The following is a 21793-nucleotide window of genomic DNA, read 5'->3' on the forward strand; positions in this document are numbered from 1 at the left end:
CTCCCCTCCCCCTCCTCCTCCCCCTCCTCCTCCCTCATCCTCCCCCTCCTCCCCCTCCTCCTCCCCCTCCTCCCCCTCCTCCTCCTCCTCCCCTCCTCCTCTTCTCCCCTCCCCCTCCTCCCCCTCCTCCCCCTCCTTCTCCTCCTCCCCCTCCTTCTCCTCCTCCCCCTCCTTCTCCTCCCCCTCCTCCTCCTCCCCCTCCTCCTCCTTCCCCCTCCTCCTCCTCCCCTCTCTCCTTTCCTGCCCCCTCTCCTTCATATTGTTAACTAACTCTGATCTTCTAGTTTTCTTCTCAAGTGCTATATTTTTAATCAGTTTCCTCCTGATATCATATTACATGGGCGAGATAGGAGTAGACACAACATTACCCATTAATATTATTGAAAGGATCATTGCTATATGTTCATGTACATAGATTATAATTGAAGTCAAACTCATGGTAGTCAATTTAAAATGTGGTCTATGCTACATACATATATGCATACTGATTCTTATTCCAATCCCCTATGCTCCCCACAATGCACAATTAATCATTCTGTTGCCAATACCCTTAACAATGAGACCATACTGAAAATAGCAAAACCACAATTCCCTTGGCAATGGATGAACATATGCCCTCTTCCATTTGTACAATCCTATACAACTCCAAGCATACTCAATCTATCACCCTGTCAACGCATTATAGCCAAGCAGTGTTCACACTTGGAAATTAACCAAGGGGGTGTTTCACAAAGATTTAAGTCTGACTTAGAGTCGCACTTGAATGCCTAGTTGCATGCATTATAAAAAGCATCACCTAATTGGTCGGATCATGCCAAGAGGACGCGCACTACTGCGTATTGATCAATAAGATTGTGCGTTGCATATGATGTACGCGTTGGCATTTAAATGCGACTCTTAAATACTTATATCTTTGTGAAACACCCTCCAGATGCTTGGGCTTTTACATCATTGATGGATGGACTAGGTTTTAGACATTTTTTTCAAAATTAACATTTAAAATGATTTATAAAAGCATGTACACTCCAATGTAAAGATTGATTAAAAATTGTTTCTTCATGTACTCTATTACAAGTAGAACTTTATAGAAAAAAAGAAGAAAATTCTGTATAAACAAATATTACAGGTGTAAATATACATGGACCTAGCTGTAGTTTTTTTTTTTAATGACCTTTTATACGTAAGTCAATAGTAAAGGCTTGCCCAACATTGCAATTCGGCAGACACGACCTCAGAATGACATCCTTGCCTACCCCTATTTCTACAATCTCAGACAGGCTAATATAGCTTCCACAATCATCTTGTAAGATCATTAAACTCTGGTAATCTCTTAGCCATGCGCTTTAGCTGTAACAAGTTAATGCGCTCTTGCATACCTATATTGCATGCAGAGGTCTTCGACTAGTCTCTGCCAAGACTCTCACAGGAATTTTTTTAGGGGGGTCCCACCAACACTGATAACCAGGCGCGGATCCCTTGTTGGACTATATGGGGTGAGAAAAAAGCCATCAGTAACAATAGATGGACATTTCATCACAAAAAAAAATTGACAAGCAAGCAAGCCCCCCCCCCCCCAAAAAAAAGAAGTCATTTCTCATTTAAGATAATGTGCAATTCATGCATTCTACATGCTACACATGTACATTTTCAATGTTTGGGGTGCACCTGCACCTTCTGATTAAGATGTATAGCAGGCAAAGAATACATATATATATATATATTTTTTAAATTTTCGGGGGCTACTTTTCACATATTGCAGTGAATGGGGGAATTTCGGGGGCTATTTTCTGTGATGTTATCATGCATTCATTGTTTTCTTGAAAATTCACTGTGTTTCTCTCTGTTTTCAAAGGATATTGTGCGAATGTCCTGTAGAAAAAATTACGACACTGATGGATTTCCAGGTAGAGTTACGATGGATTGCATCAATCGTAGCTCTTTGTAAGACGGGGCCCAGGGGCGAAATCGCCCTGAGCCGCCTTGTATACTTTTGCCCCGATATATGGGATTGAAAGCTGAAGAATTGAATAAAGGCTAGTCAGATAAAGATGAGCAGAAGTCGCTACTGAATTCCAATAAAGCTGAATTATGTTATGTTAGTGATTGCAATACTAGACGCAGTACTTCCTATAAGACTTGGGGACACCACACGGTAGAATCATCAGAGACCCTGATGGCTGTACCATCCAACCTATACCCAATCAAACAGTTATTACAGGGGATAGGGGGTTGTCTGTGCGTGGGTGGTGCAGTGCATATTTAAATGCCTCACTCGCTCTTTCAAAGAATTTACTTCTTTGGAGTAAACGTCGCTTGTAGGTGATTGTTTTAGCCATCTGATGAAGAAAAGGAGCATATTGAGGTCCATTTTTTTCAAAGAGTAATATAGTGCTCTAGCTAGACCCATTTTAGTGGTGGTCGCTATTTCACACTCAGCATTGCAAAGTTTTTCAGGCCGAGTTAGCGGTCGGTCTTTATAAAGCCAAAAATGAAGGAACGTCAATGTAATAACAATCTGACTGAGGCAAATCTTTGAAAATAAACTAATAGTTATCAAATGTATAGGAATGTTTGATGTAAGTTATGCAAATAAACAAGATTACAGATGGAAATGAATGCAAGTGCATTTCTCTTTGCAAGGAGTTAGTTTTGAAACACTTTTCATTTGATATTAGTGGTGGTTCTGTGCCGGTTGGGCCCGACCAATGCCGTCCACTGTAGCTATAACACTGGGAGTAAACATTGGTTGTAGGTGATTGTTTTAGCCATCTGATGAAGAAAAGGAGCATATTGAGGTAAAGGTCAAGTCCACCCCAGAAAACAGTTTATTTGAATCAATAGAGAAAAATCAAACAAGTATAACGCTGGAAATTTAATCGAAATTGGATGTAAAATAAGAAAGTTATGACATTTTAAAGGTTTGCTTATTTTTCTCAAATCGTTATACCCTCACAGAAATTTTCAAGCTTGCGGCATGCTATTAACTACAAACTGTGAAAGCAGTGGTACTTGTAATTCCACATGTTCAGGAAGGAATCAAACTTTGTTATACATGACAATGAAGAGAAAATGAGAATATTTCATGTAATGACATACAAAAGAAACAGTGAGTGGATGATGTCATCAGTCCCCTCATTTGCATAATGACCAGGATGTGAATATCACCGTTTTGTGAAATGAAGCGAAACTTTAAAATGTCATAACTTTCTTATTTTACATCCGATTTTGATGAAATTTTCAGTGTTATACTTGTTTCATTTTTCCATTTTTATTCAAACCATCTTTTTGTTCGGGTGGACTTGTCCTTTAAACATTATAGGATAATGGCTATGCATCCCATACCTAAAACGGTATAAGCATTAAGACATGTCCAAAAGTTCAACCCCCCCGCCCAAGAAATCAAACTCCCCTAAAAGTTTTTTGAAGACCCTTTTTTTTGCTTGTCAAATTGTTTTGGAGGTACAAAACGATGTAAAACTATTGGTGAAGAATTTTTTGTTTTTGTTTTTTTGCTTGACAATTTTTTTGGGGTAGGAAACGATCTGTAATTTGTGGTGAAGATCTTTTTTTTTTTTGGGGGGGGATGGCAACATTTCGTTCAGTTTGAACCCCCCCCCCTTTAAAAATCCTGCGTACGCTACTGTCTCCCCTCTTAGCCTAAAACGTCAGTTGTAGGTGATTGTCTTTGCTTAAGTGATGAGAGGAAGGAGCACATTGGGGTCCATTAAGAGTGAATCATATGGCTTTATACTCCCCTTCTACATCATTGTAGTCCCGCATGTCGACTTTTATGTTGTAGATTGAGTGCGACATCAACTGAAAATGATCTTTCAGAGTCAAGAAAGAAGGGAATTTCCTTCATTTTTTACTTGTCTTGATAGTTTCCATCTAGATCTAAACAATTTCAAGAAAATGTGGAAAATAGATGGGTGTTTCATGGATGTTAAGATGTGAAATGTGAAATCTCAGCAACTTTTTTTTTTTTAAAGTTGTCGTCGTCATTACCCTGTCGGTTAACCCTAACTGCCTGTTTATATTAAATAGCATACATGTATTTACGCACAATGACTCACTCCTAGTAGTACATATTGTACATTAGCAAGTACATGTACATGTAAAGGAATATAAAGAGTTATACTGTACCCATCAAATACACATTAAAAATGACTTAGAAAGCTATTGAATATAGTTTCAATGCCATCAATGTGGATGGGATCCACGAATGGTTGCAATGATAGAAACTAAACGTAGTTTTTCTGTTTTGTTTCTTTATTACAGCTCATTAAATACAGGCCTACTACACAATCATATGCACATAATTCCTACTCTACTCTCATACATGTATATTTAATTTGTGTAGTACTATATATTGTCCGGGGCCCGGTAACACGAAGATTAGCAATTAATCGCTAAATGAAATGGCCAATCAAGATCACCGTTGCATGCGTATTTTGCTCAGTACACTGACTAAGAACCAATCAGAATCGTTCTTTCAAATTAGCATACCTTTGTGTTGCGGGGCCCAGGTAAATGATTGTCTTTGTAACAAGTTGCGTCTGGAACGTTGTTGGTTTGTAAAACTGGATTCTTCATTACTTGTGATGTCATCAATCATTATGTACATGTATCCTTCACCAGGATTACTTTGTTAATTTTCATCACTTTTTGTTTGTTTGTTCAAAATTCATCAATGTACAGTATATGATAATGTTGCTAATTAACATTAATTTTATGAACAGCAGCAGTGTTTGTGTAAAGAGGCCCTTTGAATTATGCAGTGGCAAGATATATTTATGTATTTTTTTTCCCTTCTAACAACAGCTCTTTGGTAAGAAATGATAACACTGTCATAGTAATGACAATGTAACGACATATGGGTCTATCTTTCTTTATTGCCCAGACTTATGAAGCAATCAATCATGTTTCGTTTTGTGTAAACAGGGCATCATCCTATTACACACAGACACATTACTTCTTATAACCCTGTTTTCACTGCAGCAAAAGACAGGAACGGTTCCACATGGTCTAAAGAACAGCCCGTCTCTGATCGCCATCACCCGCGCAGGGAACAAGAAAGGGATACAGGGAGAGAACGATTTGGAGAACGTTGCTCCGGAGAACCTGAACAGACACAAGAAAGGGCTGTTTAGGAAGAAGATCTCACTCTCACACATGCTCTCTTGGACAAAGGTAAGGGTGGTTTCATGAATCTTAAAACTGATTATAAAACTTGACATGATAAAGAAGGAATGTTTAGGAAGAAGATCTCTTACATGCATTCTCTATTGGATGAAGGTAAGTAAGGGTAGTTTCATCAATCTTAAAACTGATTTTTAAAATTGATAGAAGAAAGGTCCGTTTTGGAAGAAGTCTCTCTAACAAACATTCTCTCTTGGACGAAGGTCAGGGTGGTTTCATCAATCTTAACATTGATTTTAAAATTGGCATAAGAAAGGTCTGTTTTGGAAGAAGATATCTTGGACAAAGGCAAGGATGAACGAACAAAATCAAAACTTTAACACTTCATAATTCCTTAAACTAAAGCATATAAGAGAACTCGTAATATTCTCCTTTATGTAGTAGAAATTATCGTTGTTATGTCATCATCGTCATCATCATCACCATCATCACAATCATCATTCTTTGACTGATTTTCATCAAACCTTCAATATTTTTTTTGAATTTTTCTATTTGTATTTAAAATCAACCTATTGTCAGTGTTAACTTCCCCTTCCAGACTCAGCTTATGTATTCGTCGACCTGTATGTACATGTATAATAATATATTGGAGGAATGCTTTTCCAAGTACATTGTATTGCATCACTATTTGCTCTACATTCTTTAAAGACTGCTACATGAAATAATGTTTGTGTAGTAGATTATTACACAGGACTTCACTGTTCTAGGTTAGTTGAGAGCTTTTTTGCCTATGACCAAAAATAAAACCACAATTCGTTGAGCAAAATGTTCCCTGATATAATATATATTCATCAATGTTTCCTCAATAAATTGCAGGGTTCCCAGCTTTTCAAGAAAAGTAAATTCCCTGACTTTTCCCTGATGAAGTTTAAAAATTCCCTAAAATAATTATTCAAACCCATTCCCAGTTTCGCATGCTTTCTAAGTTGTTGCAGTGAATTACATGTCCGTGTATTTTCACTATAAAAATTTGTACTGCAGTCAAAGAGGCTTCCCTCAAAAACCGCCATAACCAGTCATTCAATGGATGTTGTTTTGATATGCAACAAAATATAACAGAGTCTGACTGACTGCCGTGCTTTCGACCTTTGGGCCAATCAAAATTCCCAGATTTTTCCCTCATTTGAGGCATTTTCCCCTGACTTGAGGTACAGTACATGTATTTTTTTATTCCCTGACTGGAAAGAAGTAAATTAATTTTCCCTGATGGGCTGGGTACCCTGAGTGTGTGATGTGCATACCAGCTGATGAACAAATAAGCTTTAGATCATACTCAAACTACAATTTATCTGTGATAGGAGATGGAGGGGGATCATTATTTCAAAGGTCAGATGGCTTTGATTAAAGCAGATACTGTACACTAATAAATATCATCCCAGTTTAGATTGGGCTTTCTGCCAAATAGTATTAGATGCACCCGAGATTTTTTTTTATTAGGAAACGATGGCTTAGTTGATTGTGTTATGATGCCAAATTTATGCATTTAAAAGACATGTTTAACAAAAGACATACACTACGTGTACTACATATTCTAGATTTACTACATATGCCACATATATCACATATACCATATATACTACATATACTATATATATACCCAGTTGTTGTGAGTCCGGACAGGTTGTGTGTCCGGACTATCAATTTTAGAAAGTCATTTGGAAAAATTTACAAGCGAAGTTTCATCAATTTTTAGTACAGAATGTTAGGAAATATTATAGAGAACAAAATAGAAGATGATTACAACTATTGAATTCATATTTTTTGTGTAATCCAAAGAAAAAAAAGAAGGTTTCAAAAATATAAAGTGTCCGGACACCGGACCCCCCATCCTACTATATATACTACATATACTAATGTACTACATATACCAGTGAGCACCAAATTTCCATTTATTGGGCAATCAAATCAAATAAATCAATCAAAACAAATATTCAAGCATCTGATTTTTCTGAAATGTTTTGTGTTGACTCTGGCAAAATTGCTTGTGTTTCGTTGTTCAGCAAGTAAAAGCGCAATATGACACTATCAATTAAAAAATGATACCAAATACTCTATCAGAAGATGTTAAACAATATTTTGATTGATTGATTGATATTCTTTTATTTTTTATATTTTATTGATAGTATTAATTATCATTCATAAAAAAAAAAGACACAAATGAAGGTACATGTACATTTAAAGTATACATACATTACATGGAATATAGTAGAATGATACAATATTGACCATAATCTGGAAAATATTTGAAAAGATTACAGATGAATGAATAAGTAAGAATAATCATAAAATAATACAATATTGACCATAATCTGTAAAATATTTGAAAAAGATTACATATGAAAGAATGAGGAAAACTTATCGTAAAATAATACACTATTGACCATAATCTGGCAAATATTTTAAAAATATTACTTATGAATGAATAAGGAAAAATAATCGTAAAATACTATATTGACCATAATTTGGAAGGAAAAGCCTTTTGAAGATATCGGCCATAATGCCCTAAAATTACCAAATGGTGATTTTCTCTTTAAAATACTGCAATTCTGCCACATATAATCTCGTTGACTGTTTTTATTTCCCTTCTTAGGAGCCAATCAGGAAGTCGATGCTGATGACGGAAGATAAGGCCGTCAAGCGGGAAGCACCGGAAGTCTTCAAACATATCCTTTACAACTATGTACAGTAGCATCTGAATACAACATTAGGGAGAAAAACAACCTTCAGAAGTTGTAAATTCTGTAGGTTTCCATGGCGATGAAGAAGGGTGTAGTGGCTATACAGTGGCTGTGGGTGATTTTAAGTTCAGTGTTGACCTTTTGGTGTCGGTGTTAGGTCAATTTTTACACAATTATAGCACCAAACATAAAACGAAGATGGTCCCGAAAAGTCACTCACTACATGTAGTTGTTGAGATGTCAATAATGTGATCTGGATCAGATTTACAAATTCTGAATAAATTTTGGACCAAGGGGAAGCAATCCAAATTTCAACACCGACACCAAGGCCAACACCGGACTTGAAATCACCCAGTACACCATTTATTCTTTCGTGTGCATGTTTGTGTTCCGAAAAGGAACCACCCATTCTCTTGAAGACAACAAGAACACGCTTGTTGAACGTTGTGTTTGGGTGGTACTTTTCGGGACCAATTCATGCACACGAAAGAATACATACATGTAGGCCCGTATTCTGAAGTCGGGTTTAACTCAGGTATAAAGTTGTGGTTTAAGTATGGATAGCCAATTGTTACATAAAATTTCACTGACAGTAGAGATAATCATGTTTCAGTTCATTTGACTCTCAAATCATTCATAATTGTCTAGGAAGTATAAATAGATGATTGTCTTCACCATTGAAGAATCAGGAAAGAGCACAGTAAATGTTAGAAACATACAACTTATAAACATTTGACACTTTTGGCTTCCCATAATTTTAGCACAGAGTTAGACCATGGTCTGAGTTAAACCTGACTTCAGAATACGGGCCATAGAGTACCTTGAAACCCCTACCCTCTAGAACTGTCTCACGTTAGGCTATATAAATAGATGTGGGAAGCTGGAAATGAAAAAGAAAAAATGTAATTAAAATATAATTACAATAAAAAGCCTTGGATGTTCATGGCTCAACTACTAAACCTCTTGAGTATTTGTACATGTACAGTTAAGTTCCAATATTAATGAAATTAAAGACTATGGAGGCAGGCTTAACTTCATTTTCTTCTGAAAATTCATTGTCTACATTTTTCCGATAAATGAGGGCTGTGTGATTCAATATAATAAATATACTTCAGAAGAAATGATAATAATGGTACTTGTACTTGCTTATGGAGTGCTTAATGCTTACTTTATGAAGAGATATTATGTGATACATAAGCAAGTATGATTATTTATTATGATATATCAGAAGTCTTTTGAGCGCTTAACAGTAATGCAGCATGATTAGCCTGGCTTCAGTAGAGCTACCATTATGGGGGCTGTTTCATAAAACTGTTCGTAAGTTAAGAGCGACTTTAAGAACAACTGGTGAACCTTTCTTATGTGTTAAACAATCACCAATGAATATACATGTACCATTTACTTCAAGAAAGGATCACCAGTCGTTCTTAAAGTCGCTCTCAAATTACGAACAGCTTTATGAAACACCCATCTGGGTTGAGTGCAGCACAATGCGGATGAATTTCTTGCTGAAAAAATACTGTCGCTCATGAGATTTGAACCCATGGCCCTCTGATTTGAAAAGTGAGAGTCCAAAAGTTTCCAGACATATTCACGACACAAACCATTTCATACATATACATGTAATGTGAATGTCATCTGAAATTTCCTTGACCTTTGACCTTCTACTGACCCAATGTTACATGGGTGACCGGGTCATCAAGGGTCATACCAGGGACACGGCCTTGCTTGACCTGGTCGTCAAGGGATGGTCAATCGTTGCACTGAGAGATGAGGTCTACATTCAGCTTTGCAGGCAAACATCGGACAACTACCAAGAGTAAGTTTAATAATACATGAGATTTGTATAGTGCACTTTCCATCTTGATTAGATGCTCAAGGCGCTTCAGAGCAGAACAACAACAAAAGCTATTCACATATAATACATGTCTGAACAATAAGTCGATGTCTATCAAAAAGAACTCTTAAACCGGTATGTTTTCAGGTTGCCCTTGAAGGTGTTTACTGAAGTCTGGGTTTGGAGAAATCAATTATTTTTTAGGGGGAGGGAACTGCCTTGGGGGTCCATTTCATAAATTTGTTATAATAACAAATTTGCAATAACAGTTTAAAGCTACTGAAATCATGTAATTTGATTGGCTAATTTTGAACTTAAATAGCAATTGGGCATTTTTATTTTAACAAGTCATTATGAAACAAGACCCAACACTGTGTGTGGTCTCTCATTGACTGTGTAAAGTTAGGTTTAAAATAATACAATTATTAATAATACAAATATATATATTAGCCTATAATTTTATTTATACAGAGAAACTAAAATGTTTTGAAAGGAAATATATCAATGTACAGTTGAGTACATGCACATAATAACTTTACTATATAAATGTAATTGTTATACTTGCTTAGCTCTTCACATGACTTTGATTCTATCGGTGTACTGACTATGTTGAATTTATTTTTTTTCCCATTGTAGGGACAGCTTACGTTCAGGCTGGGAGCTGATGGCTATTCTACTCTTCTTCTTTCCTCCCTCCGTGTCGTTTTATCCCTACTTAGAGAGTTTCATTGTCAAACATTTATCAGGAGACTTTGATACTAGAAAGGTTTGTTCAATCATTTTTACTTATTGCATCGATTTGAGTTTGAATTTTATTTTAACGTTTACGTTTAATCTCAATTCCTTGAATTCTGTGTCTGGTTGATTTTTACCTTATCATGTTTTCCTGAACTTGATTTTAACCTTAAGACTAACTTAAAATAATCATGTATCATTTGATAATGATAGATATCATTTTTAGTTATGCAAAATGCGGAATGCTTAATCGCAGTGAAATAAAACTGAAGAAAATAAATGGATACAGCAAGAAATACACTGTATAGGGAACATCCAAGGACAAGAATTCAGCAGGGCTGGGTATTGTGCAATTATTTGGAGAAAGCCACACAAAAAAATCAGTTTTCATAGTTTAAGCTTACATAGAAAGTAAAAATTATGACATATCTAAGGAAATTTGTTCAAAGTGATCATTTTTGGAAATACATTGCAAATTTTATTTTATTTTAATTTGTTTTTGTGTTGTATCTCACAGGTGACAGTGAAAGACTATGCTGAGCAGTGTATGAAACGATTGGACAGGGTCGCTCAGTTTGGGGCTAGGAAGGGCAACAAGAAAATCACTTCAGATGAAATCGCAATAGCAAAGGTAACATCAAATATCAAATATACATGTATGGTTGTATGGCTGGGTTGATGAAACCTTGTATCTCAAAATAAAAAAATAAAAATTGTGGGCAGTTTAGAAAAGGCTGTATTTTGAAAATATAGCAGTGGTGGCAGTCTTATATTGTCTGAAAATAGTCTCCTGGTACCTGTGAAGAACTCTTTCGAGGCAAAAGAAGGTTGCTACCCATGTTATAACTAGCTTATCCTGAGCTGTCTTCAATATATTGAAATTTGAGATCAGGGGCCTGTTTCATAAAGGACTTGCAACTTTTGTAACTTTGCAATTATGGCAACTACCATGGAAACCTTTATTATGATTGGCTGCTGAGCCCTGTTACCATGGTAGTTGCCATTATGGCAAAGTTACAACAGTTGCAAGTCCTTTATGAAACGGGCCCCTGAGGTTTTATCCCAGCCATATTATGTTCAGTTAAAGTCTGTATATTGTATGTACGTATAGAGTATATTGTATAGAGCATAAACCTGGGCCCCGTTTTACAAATATTTATGATTGATCCGATCAACCACAACTATGGAAAGCCAGCAACATCAACATATAAAATGCATGTTTCTTCTAAATGTTTTATATTAAAAATGTGATGTATATTCATTCATTCAATGATGTCTTGACAATTCAATGTGCTTCCTCTTTGTTTGCAAAGGACATTGTGCAAATTTCCTGTAGGAAAAATTATGACACTGATGGATTTCGATACAGTTGAGGTTGATCAGGGTTCCGTCTTACAAAGAGTTACAATTGATCCAATCAATCGTAACTCTATGGAAATCCGTCAGTGTCATAATTTTTTCTACAGGAAATTTGTTAAATGTCCTTTGTATACAAAGTAGAACACACCAAATTGTCAAGGAATCAATGAATTTGTGAATGTACATTCATATCTAGAATTCTTTTTGAACAAACATGCATTTTATATGTTGACTTTGCTGGCTTTCCATAGTTGCGATTGATCAGATTAATTGCAACTCTTTGTAAGATGGGCCCCCAGATCAATCACAACTCGTTTGTATGATGGGATCTTGAACAATGTGCAAAGAAACTAACTGGAAGCTTTCGGAATGTGGTGTTTCGGGGGATGCTGATAGTTAATTGGCTGATGAAAATTACTTCAGTATTTATCGTGATGTATGTATCAAGTAGAGCCATTACGTCAAACCCTCGTTGCAGAATTCGGCGCACCAGCTGATGGTTTTGCTACGGTCCTAAACCCCGATAACAAAATCCTTGGAGGAACCAAGATATTTCATTCCCAAGCGCTATCAACCCTGGATCGCCCGATAATCCCCCTTATGTAACGTTTCTCGGCAGGCCAATTAAGCCTGGGGTTAAACCACAACAGCTGTGATATTACGTAAGAGCAGCTCTGCCTGTAATAGGCCTTTCTTAAATAAATTATTTGATTTTGATATTTAATCAAGCTTTCAAAGGCATATTGTATTTTGAAATCCAATGTTATTCTGTTTTCAGTTTCGAACGAAGAAAATCGGCCCCGAAATAAGGAAATTATTAAAGAGAAATAAATAAAATGACTGCATGCGATGGCAAGTGAGTTTGCTTGAATCGGCGCGCTGCATATGTAATTGCGGTTTTGTTTTTTCTGATCCATCGAGGTCAAGAAACGCATGTTTAGATACTTAATTAACTGGCCCGCTGCATATGTAATTGCGGTTTAGTTTTTTCTGATCCATCGAGGTCAAGAAACGCATGTTTAGATACTTAATTAACTGGCCTGCTGCATATGTAATTGCGGTTTAGTTTTTTCGGATCCATCGAGGTCAAGAAACGCATGTTTAGATACTGGCCCAGGGTGATTTAGGTGTTCCATGGTTCGTAATCGGGGTTTGGCTTCTACAACGACGGTTTCTCCTCATGACTGGGCCCCGTCTTACACAGAGTTACGATTGATCCAATTTACCTGAAGTACATGGAAATCCATCAATTTTTTCTTCAGGAAATGTGCACAGGAAATTTGAACAACGTCCTTTGTAAACAAAGAGAAGCACAGTGAATCTTCGAGAGAATGAAGAATGTATAAATATACATCGTAACTAGAAAATATTTAGAACAAATTTGCATTTTAGATGTTGACATTGCTGGCCGTCCATAGTTGTGATTGATCGGATCAATCGCAACTCTTTGTAAGACGGGGCCCGAAGGTTTTGTAGTCTGTCAGTTTTGATTAAAGCAAGTCAAAAAGCCAAACAGGAAATTGCATAGGCAGTCTGGGGGCTTACCGGTACTCTGAAAGAAAAATCTCACCTTTTTATACCAGTTGGAAAAAAAAGGAAGCAATTTGATGTTATGGGTGGTGTCTTTAAAGAAGAAATGTGGTATTTTATTCATTTTTTTGTTTGTCCATTTCAGAATTCCATCTTCTTTCCTTCTTTGTTTGGGAATACGCTGGAAGAGGCGATGGAGCTTCAGAAAGATCGTTTCCCGGAGTACTCCCTGCCCTGGGTTGTGGTTGTACTGTCTGAGGAGGTTCTGAGGTTGAAAGGGCAGCGGTGTGAAGGCATCTTTAGGTATGTGGTGGGAGTGGTGGTGGTGTTGGTGGTGGTGGTGATGATGGTTATGATGGTGATGATGATGGCGATTATGGTGATGGTGATGATGGTGGTGATGGTGGTGATGATGATGATGGTGATAATGATGGTGCTGCTGATGATGATGATGATGGTGATGATGATGGTGATGATGGTGATGATGATGATGATGGCGATGATGATGGTGATGATGATGATAATGATGGTGATGATGGTGGTGATGGTGGTGGTGATGATGATGATGATGTTGATCTTGGTGATAATGATGGTGCTGCTGCTGATGATGATGATAGTAATCATTATGTTGTGATCATGGTGATAATGATGGTGCTGGTGATGATGATGATGATGATGATGATGATGATGATGATGATGATGATGGTGCTGATGATGATGGTGATGATGGTGGTGATGGTGATGATGATGGTAATGATGATGATGATTGATGGTGGTGATGATGATGATGTTGATCATGGTGATAATGATGGTGATGATGTTGATCTTGGTGATAATGATGGTGCTGCTGATGATGATGGTGATAATGATGGTGATAATGATGATTATGATGATTGTGATGATGATGGTGATGATGATGGTGATGATGATGTTGATCTTGGTGATAATGATGGTGCAGCTGATGATGATGATGATGGTGATGATGATGATGCTGCTGCTGATGATGATGATGGTGATGATGATGATGGCAATGATGATGATGATGGTGATGATGGTGATGGTGGTGATGATGATGACGATGATGATGATGGTGATAATGATGATGCTGCTGCTGATGATGATGATGATGGTGATGATGATGGTGATGATGATGTTGATCATGGTGATCATGGTGATAATGATGATGATGCTGCTGCTAGTGATGATGATGATGATGATGGTGATGATGATGGCGATGATGATGGTGATGATGATAATGATGATGGTGGTGATGGTGGTGATGGTGATGATGATGATGTTGATCTTGGTGATAATGATGGTGCTGCTGATGATGATAATGATGGTGATAATGATGGTTCTGCTGATCATGATGTTGATCATGGTGATGATGATGATGATTGATGGTGGTGATGATGATGGCGATTATGGTGATGATGATGGTGATGATGACGATGATGATGATGGTGATGATGGTGATGATGATGATGGTTGTGGTAGTGGTGGTGGTAGTGATTATGATGATGATGACAACAATTATTATTATCATATCATTGTGGTTGGAACTAATCATACTGATGTTGGTCATGAAATCAAAGATGGTTATATATTTTTCTATTTCATCTATAATGATAATTGTAATGATTATGATTATAATGACCTCAATCAGTTCAAAAGCGATATGAAGAAAAAGTGTTTATATTCATTAGAATTAACAACTTCCAACTGTACTTTGATGATACAAGGACTAATACAAAAGATGCACTCGATAATGATATCAGTAACTCGGTAATGCTTTGGTTAACATTGGTTTGACTGAAAAAAAATATGAGCTAGAAGGTCACACTTGTCACCTGTGTCTGTGATATGTTACAAAAAAGAAGCCCAGAAAAAATTGCATTCGAAAATAATTATTTAGTGCTTCAAAAATTGAAATATAAATTGGCCGAAAACACCATCTTAATTTCATCCCATACACTAACCTTATGTGTACTATTTAAGCGTCTATAAGACGCCTATTTACAAAATTGGGGTTTGCCTTGTAGTTTTAGCTTTTCATTCTCAATAATGGTTGTTTTCAGGGTTTATTAGTTCTAATACATGCACTTGTACACATGTTTCATCTTAATTTGAGAATGTTTTAAGTCGGCTGCTCACAAAGTTAAACAATACCTTTAACTCATACAAAGATAATATTAAAAGTCCCTCTAAACCTCAATTTTTCCCCCTATCTAGGGTACCCGGTGACATCGACGAGGTCAACAGCTTGAAGCTCAAATGTGACCAATGGGTACACCCAGAGTGCTCTGACCCCCACGTCCCTGCCTCCCTCCTCAAACAATGGTATCGGGACCTCTACATGCCTCTCATCCCTAACGAGTTCTACGACAGGTGCATCCTCACGTGCAACGATAAGAACGGCGCCCTCGAGGTCGTCGACGATCTGCCGTATCTGAACCGCCATGTCCTGACTCATTTTATCCGGTTCCTACAGGTATGTATATATGATAAGGTTTATGATAAAATAGTGATGGTAAGATTTGTATAGCAATCAATTCTTTTTGTTTCTAAGCACTTTACATTTTTAAAATTATTATTACCCGGATCATCGGATCGTTGCATGTCCCTGGGGATTATTGCTGTGGTACATGTATAAAAAATAGAGATGCCAAGTTCAAAGACCAGCGATGTGTGAGATTTCAGGCGGAGAACCATGACTTGACGTGAGATGACCAGACATTGTGTACAATGTATGTACATGTATAGCTATAGGATAGGCTGTGACACAGGCGTGAGAAAGATATGGGGGGGGGGAAGGGGGGATGAGCAAGAGCCCTCAGTGGGGGAGTCTCATACCTATTATGTGAGACTTGACATGTCTATAAGCAGTGGGATCTGGGGCTGTACACAGTGATGTCTAACGGTACCATTTGCCGAAATTCTTTCAGATTGTTTGCAAATTTTGCTCTCGATTGCAAACCTTTGTGATTGATTGTAAATCTGTATGATTGATTTCAAATCTTTATATTATGAGAACAGAACTGAAGTTAATTCTTCATCATCGATACTCGTTATTTTTTTGGTGTCAGATCTTTGCACTCGATGAGCACGTAGCCATGACTAAGATGGACGTCAACAACCTCGCGATGGTGATGGCGCCAAACTGCCTCCGATGTATCTCGGACCAACCGGAAATCATCTTTGAGAACACTCGCAAAGAAATGTCCTTTGTTCGCCTCCTGATCCAGTATTTAGATACGTCTTACATGGAGGGCATCCGGTAATGGCAGCGGAGATCTTGATCAGAGGATCAAATAGCTTAGGGTTCTGCTTGATTTAGAAGGTGTCTGGAGGCTACCTATGCGGTTATAAAATGCAAAGAAATGTCCTTTTATCATATCCTAATCCAGTATTTAAGTACTTCTTACATGGAAGGCATCTGGTAATGACAGCGGAGATCTTGTTCAGAGGGCTCCATTAGCTAAGAGTGCTGCTGCCTCTAGAAGGGTGTTTAGAGCCGGCTTAAGAAGTGGTTATAGAATACCAAAAAATGTCCATTGTTCGTATTTTAATCCAGTATTTAGATAAGTCTTACACGGAAAGTATCCGATAATGACAGACTCGACCGTGTGCAAAGACTCCAATTGCTTAGGGAACTGATAGCCTAAGAAGTCATTTCCAAACAACGTAAGATTTGATTATAAAAAATCAAAGATATGTCCTTTGTCCGTATCTTAATCCAGTATTTAAATGCAACTTACACGGAAGGCAGAGGTCCTGTGCGGAAGGTTCAAAAGCTTAGGGTTATGATAGCTTTAGAAGGATGTCTCATTGTAACTCAAGAAGTGGTTGTAGCAATGCAAAATTAAAGTCTTCAGTTCCTCCACTCATTCAGTATCTAGCAATACATGCATGATCTACTCTACATGAAATTTAATGTTGTTACTTGTTTGAAAATGCCCAAAGCTTCAATACCCTCAAGGTTCTGATGGCTTCAGAATGATTCTTAAAGCGATGAATGAAGTTTTTTCCCCAGATAAATGTCTCTATAAAAAATCTGCTCGTCGTCATCCTAGTTATTTATGCCATGGCTTTTTTTTTTTGCTTTTAAATCAACACCAACGTACAGACCACACCATAAACTCCTTCAAACCAAACTTTGTCCCTGTTTCTGCTGTTTTGCCTTTATAGGAAAATATACAATGTTCTAATGATAATTAATGATAATAATTCAAGTTATGAAGTACTTGTATCCACTCGACAGAGGGCCCAATCTGCTCATTGTCTCATGTTTCCTAGGCTGCAGTGATGCCAACTGCTAGGGAATATTTATCAGATAAGAAATTACAATGTGAATAAGCAAACAGCTGAACCAAATGTTTTCTAACAAAACAAAACATGTGAACAAAAGCTTTTCGCTCAGTCATTCAATCGGGAAGTCAACACTGAATTTACATTAGAACACATCTCATCAATATTCCGTAAGGGTTGGCCACTCTGTGGCTGTAGCCGGCCACAATCCTGGCGCACAAACGTTTCAATGAGTGCATATTCCTACAAAGTATACATTTACTTGTGGATGTTGCATAAAGCTGTTTGTAAGTTAAGCAGGGAATAATTATTCTGGTATCTCATCGCAATTTGCTCCACATTTTTGAAAGACTACTACGCATAAAGTCTTTTGTATAGCATACTTTTACATAGGACTGTACATTACTGAGTTGAGAGCTTTTTCTCTTATGACCAAAAATGCTATTCAAATTTGTAAAGCAAAATTATTCCCTGTTAAGAATGACTTCACTCATGACTGGCAGGCAATTTTTTTTCTTCTAATTTTCAGGGGCCACTTTTCGCAAACCACTGGCTGGATCTGCTACATTAGAGAAGCTTTAATATTTTTATTTCCAAGTTTTCTTTTGAGCATTTTGAAGGCAAAGTCGCCCTGAGCTTCCTTGTATTTTTTTTATGATGACAGGTGACCCCCCTTTTTTTTGGAAGCTAAATCAACACCAGTGAAAATATTGGATGTATCCTACACCACAGGAAAGTGTCACGAGTCGTGCCTAGAATTGTGCTTAACTTGCAAACAGCCGGAATGTTCTCTGGCTTTACTGCAGCTCAAATTTGAAAGTTTCAAAATGTAATTGATTAAAATCTAGACGTAACCTTCCTCTTAATAATAGCTTGCATCAAAGTGTATGCATGGGACCATTCAGATATCAGTGTTTGAAGTTTCCACTTGGAATGTTATCCCAGGGCCCCATCTTACAAAGAGTTACGATTGATCCAATTAATCGTAACTCTATGGAAATCCATCAGTGTCATAATTTTTTCTACCGGAAATTTGTGAAATGTCCTTTGTAAACAAACAAGAACACACCAAATTGTCAAGAAATCAATGAATTTATGGATATAAATTCGTATCTAGAACAAATTATGAACAAACATGCATTTTATATGTGGACTTTGCTGGCCGTCCATAGTTGCGATTGATCGGATCAATCGTAACTCTTTGTAAGACAGGCCCCAGATCTTTACACAGTATACACCTTCAAGTCCGACTGATAAATGTTGGCGAAATGAAATCCTGTATGTAATCATTTTTTTTTATGCCTTGTATTTATTCTATATCTGATTTTTTATTTCACTATTCATTTACAATTCACCAAAGTTGCTATTCATATCAGCGCCCCGTCTTATAAAGAGTTACGATTGATCTGATCATCTTAAATTATATGGAAATCCAGCATTTTAAACAGGACATTTGCATGATGTCCTTTGTAAACAAAGAGAAGCACACTTAATTTTCAAGAAAACAATGTATGCATGATCATACACCACATCCAGAAAATATTTTGAACAAACTGCATTTTAGATGTTGACGTTGCTGGCTTTCCATAGTTGTGGTCACTGGCGTAAATCCTTGCGTCACACCTACTGTTCAGGGGGAGATGATTTATTGTTCCATCCCCCCCCCACACTTGAATAGCATGACGTCACGGATTTACGCCCGTGGTTGTGGTTGATCAGATCGAACGTAACTCTTTGTTAGACGGGGCCCTGCTCTCACTGGTAAATACCGAGGGCATTTTCTCGCAATCAATTCAAACTTTGCAGTACATTATACACCTTTATGCAATAACAATTGTAATATAGCTCGACGTGTGTTTTGACAAATGTATTAGGCAGCTTCATGTACACTTACAATCATGTCCGTTTAAATTCATTTGACGTGATTCCTCTTTTTTTGTGTGTGTTTAGTCCTGTAAAAACATCTCCCCACATCTCACTGCTTTACTCACTAAATTGAATGCATGAAGCATGTAATGAATTTCATGAGAAATTTGCACTCAGCCATACACATTCATATTTCATTAATTCACTTGAATAGTAACCAATGCACTCGAAGGATTTACCATTAATCAAGATCGGTTTTACGACTTTGTGTACACTTTTTTAGAGTCTTGAAATGCATTTTTTTAAATGAATGAGGCGTCAATATTCCCATATTTTACAAAATAATAACTATACATAGTGAAAATTAGACCATATGTGCAGTAGCCCTAATAACAGACAATCTGATAGTAGGCAAAGTGGATATAAAACTAGATATGATCCTTCAGCATAATAATGACATGAATTATGATAGATCCTTATGAAATTATTGGCTGAAATCTATCATGTGAGCTGTCAAATATTTTAGCCAATATTCAATTCAATTCATTTATTTTCTCTTTCAATCTTTTTACATTTACAATGATAGTTCAATATACATATTTACAAAATATAACATTTAAATCATTTTTTATAATACAATAATACCATGAAATCGAAAGGGAAGGAGACCAACTAAAAAGCAGAGCTTGTAGGGTGAAGGCCCCCTTTTATAAGTAAATTTTATGAATAAAAAATAAGATAAAATAAAGAAATAAACAATATGTAAAATTTGCTAATGAATGGTACTGATGACTAGTTGTATTGACCGGTTTTGGTTTTGAGATGAGATCGGTTCATCAAATAACAAGGATCCGCATCATTATCTTATAAAACAAATAATGCACAACATTTTGCTTGGGCATTAGAATAATTACACACACACATGTTAGAACTGTTCCTACGGTAACTCATGCGTATAGTTATTACTAATGCCCTTAATGGTTTGTATTATTTTGTACTATCCACAAGGTAATAGATACATGTATGTTCTAGGACCTCAGGCTGACCATTTTTATTTGTGATAATGTAAAATGCATTTAGATATGGTGTTTTTTTTTCTGACGGCTAAGATGAACAGGAAATTTTCTTGTATTAACTTTTTATGCGACTAGAATGAAATTGATAGAATGCATAACAGAGGTCAGACTGATTCAAATCTACTTCATTTTTATCCTTCCATTGACATTGTATTCAATGAATTCATTTCTATTGCATTTTTTAAATCACACATATTTTGATGAACTACATGTAGTGTTACAATTTATCTGTCCAATATTTGTTTCAACTTACGTTATAGGGCTGTCAAACGGTCAATGCAATTCACATTGATTAATTTATGTCCTATTACAGCTTGAATTGTTAGGTCAATTAAAATACTATTTTTTTTGCAATTAAAGGATCTGTGATGCATTTTTGGAGTTGTTTTACAGAATGGTATATTATTGTCAGTTAATGCATCTTGCTACTTTTCTTAACTCAAAATCCACATATGTTGATAAATGCTCTGTTGAATCTAGGTGGTGACAAAAAGACTTTCTCAGAAATAACAAAATAACGACAACAAAAATGTGAGAAAATATTGCAGAATTTATGTTGTTGAGCGTTCCTTATGCAAGACAATATTATGACCCTAAAATATTGTAGTTCATGGAATATACATGTAAGTTTCTTGTGCCACAGTGCAAGATATTGACCACGTAGCCATAACATTTAATAGACATATTATGTATATTATATTTTTATCTTTGGATGAAATTACGTTTGATAAAGATATGAAGTGTAAACATGTAAGACTGAGGTCTTTAATTTCAATATTTTAGAGGATCAAAATGCATTTGTCACAATAATTATACAATTTGATATCTGACTTGTTTAGAGAAGCAACAAGCTTTTCATTCATTTTTTTCTTGGAATACCATGGAATTGAAAAAATGTAATCTTCAGTTTGGTCGCCAGGGTTACAAGACAAATTTTGCTTTTGTGTTTTTCAATTTCACAAGACAAAATTCACTTTTTGTATTTTGAATTTCAATATTCTAGTCTTTGTAATATTATTTGTAACTTTACGAATGGCTTTAGGAAAGGGCCTGACTGAGATCCACGTGATGAAGTGTTCATTAATGAATGATAATTACATTTTTTTGGTAAATATTTTAAGAGATTAACAGTATTTACATCATTATGTCAGGAAAAAGTTATGTCAGATCACTTGATACCAAGTTTCCTTTCCTTATTTGCACAT

General features: G+C 36.4%; 1 protein-coding gene across 1 annotated transcript in view; it reads left to right on the forward strand.

Annotated features, from left to right (window-relative positions):
* The window catches only part of LOC129263233 (uncharacterized), a 51880-nt gene extending 31600 nt beyond the window's left edge, over positions 1–20280 (forward strand). Inside the window, exons 7-14 of the mRNA XM_054901153.2 lie at positions 4999–5190; positions 7790–7862; positions 9546–9696; positions 10351–10480; positions 10967–11080; positions 13484–13641; positions 15571–15829; positions 16425–20280. Coding sequence (XP_054757128.2) covers positions 4999–5190; positions 7790–7862; positions 9546–9696; positions 10351–10480; positions 10967–11080; positions 13484–13641; positions 15571–15829; positions 16425–16619 — 1272 coding nt within the window. The 3' untranslated portion in view covers positions 16620–20280. The remainder of the gene's footprint in view (positions 1–4998; positions 5191–7789; positions 7863–9545; positions 9697–10350; positions 10481–10966; positions 11081–13483; positions 13642–15570; positions 15830–16424) is intronic.
* Positions 20281–21793: the final 1513 nt, after the last annotated feature.

Source organism: Lytechinus pictus, chromosome 6 (assembly GCF_037042905.1).
Source record: "Lytechinus pictus isolate F3 Inbred chromosome 6, Lp3.0, whole genome shotgun sequence".
NCBI lineage: Eukaryota > Metazoa > Echinodermata > Echinoidea > Temnopleuroida > Toxopneustidae > Lytechinus > Lytechinus pictus.